Genomic DNA, 1,196 nt, shown 5'->3' on the forward strand with positions numbered 1-1,196 from the left:
AGGCAGACGGCCGTCCACCATGAGCCCGGTTCTGCTCAAGGTTTCTTCCTGTTACAGGAAGTTGTTCCTTGCCGCCGTCGCTCGCTTCTTGCTCGTGGTGGAATTGTTGAGTCTGACTTCTTTTATTATTTTGCTCCATGTGAATGAAATCTATTGGGAGGAAACTCTTGTGTTGTTCCCTCTCTGCTGTAGATGTGAGCTCATGTTTGAGAGACGGTGGAGGAAAGTGAGGTGACGCCTGTTTGTGTGAAGAAGGTTGTTTTGTCAGAAATCTCACTTCCTCTCATCAGTGGGATGATTTCCAGTCTTTTACAGCAGCTGCTGATTCAGCGTTCACTCAGCGTGCACCATGTTAAAATGAACAGTTTTTACATGGACTCTGGTTTATCCAGAGTCACACAAAATATCAACCATTTGTGTGAAATGTTGTCAAGTCCTGAGTAATGGATAGTGTTTTCTGAGGTCACACTGACCTTGACCGTTGACCTTTGACCACCAAATCTAATCAGTTCATTGTTGAGACCCAGTAAATGTTTTTGCCAAATTAGAAGAAGATTCATCAAGGCGTCACAGAGATATCTTGTCCATGAGAATGGGCATATTATATACACACATGCATATATATTATATACAAGGAGGAGCACTGAGTACCATAATACACTCTCTCACACACACACACACACACACACACACTCACACACACACACACGTCTCACCTGTAGTGAGGTGAAGATGCGTGCGAGGGAGCCAGCGAACAGCAGGAAGACAGAGATAGCAGACAGCTGACCCGTGTGTCCGTTACTGTAGTTGGTGGCTGCCTGGATCAGCTGAGACAACAAAACACACCACCATCATCATCATCATCATCATCGTCATCACCATCATCACCATCATGTCTCTCCTGTGTCATGTGTGTGTCAATGTGAATCACTAAGATCAATTTTAGTTTTTTACAGTTCACTACCATCCAAGACGATACGACAAACAGAAGCTTCATGTTATTATCCACGTGTTGGTCTTGTGCTGTCACTGCCTACCCTGCCGATGATGATGGCCGGCATGTTGGAGGCCTGCATGGACGTAACCACAGCCATGGGAGTGACTGGAGACAGCACGAGGACCAGGAGGCCAAAGTACACAACCAGGAACAGGAGACCTGGGCCAGAGGAAACTCTGTTAGGACACACAGGCTGTCA

General features: G+C 46.2%; 1 protein-coding gene across 1 annotated transcript in view; it reads right to left on the minus strand.

Annotated features, from left to right (window-relative positions):
* The window catches only part of mpdu1b (mannose-P-dolichol utilization defect 1b), a 7,328-nt gene that overhangs the window by 1,475 nt on the left and 4,657 nt on the right, over nt 1-1,196 (minus strand). Inside the window, exon 6 of the mRNA XM_023423790.2 lies at nt 717-827. Coding sequence (XP_023279558.1) covers nt 717-827 — 111 coding nt within the window. The remainder of the gene's footprint in view (nt 1-716; nt 828-1,196) is intronic.

This window comes from Seriola lalandi, unplaced genomic scaffold (assembly GCF_002814215.2).
Source record: "Seriola lalandi dorsalis isolate HSWRI2012SDOR001 ecotype SW California unplaced genomic scaffold, Sedor1 jcf7180002054694, whole genome shotgun sequence".
NCBI classification, from domain to species: domain Eukaryota; kingdom Metazoa; phylum Chordata; class Actinopteri; order Carangiformes; family Carangidae; genus Seriola; species Seriola lalandi.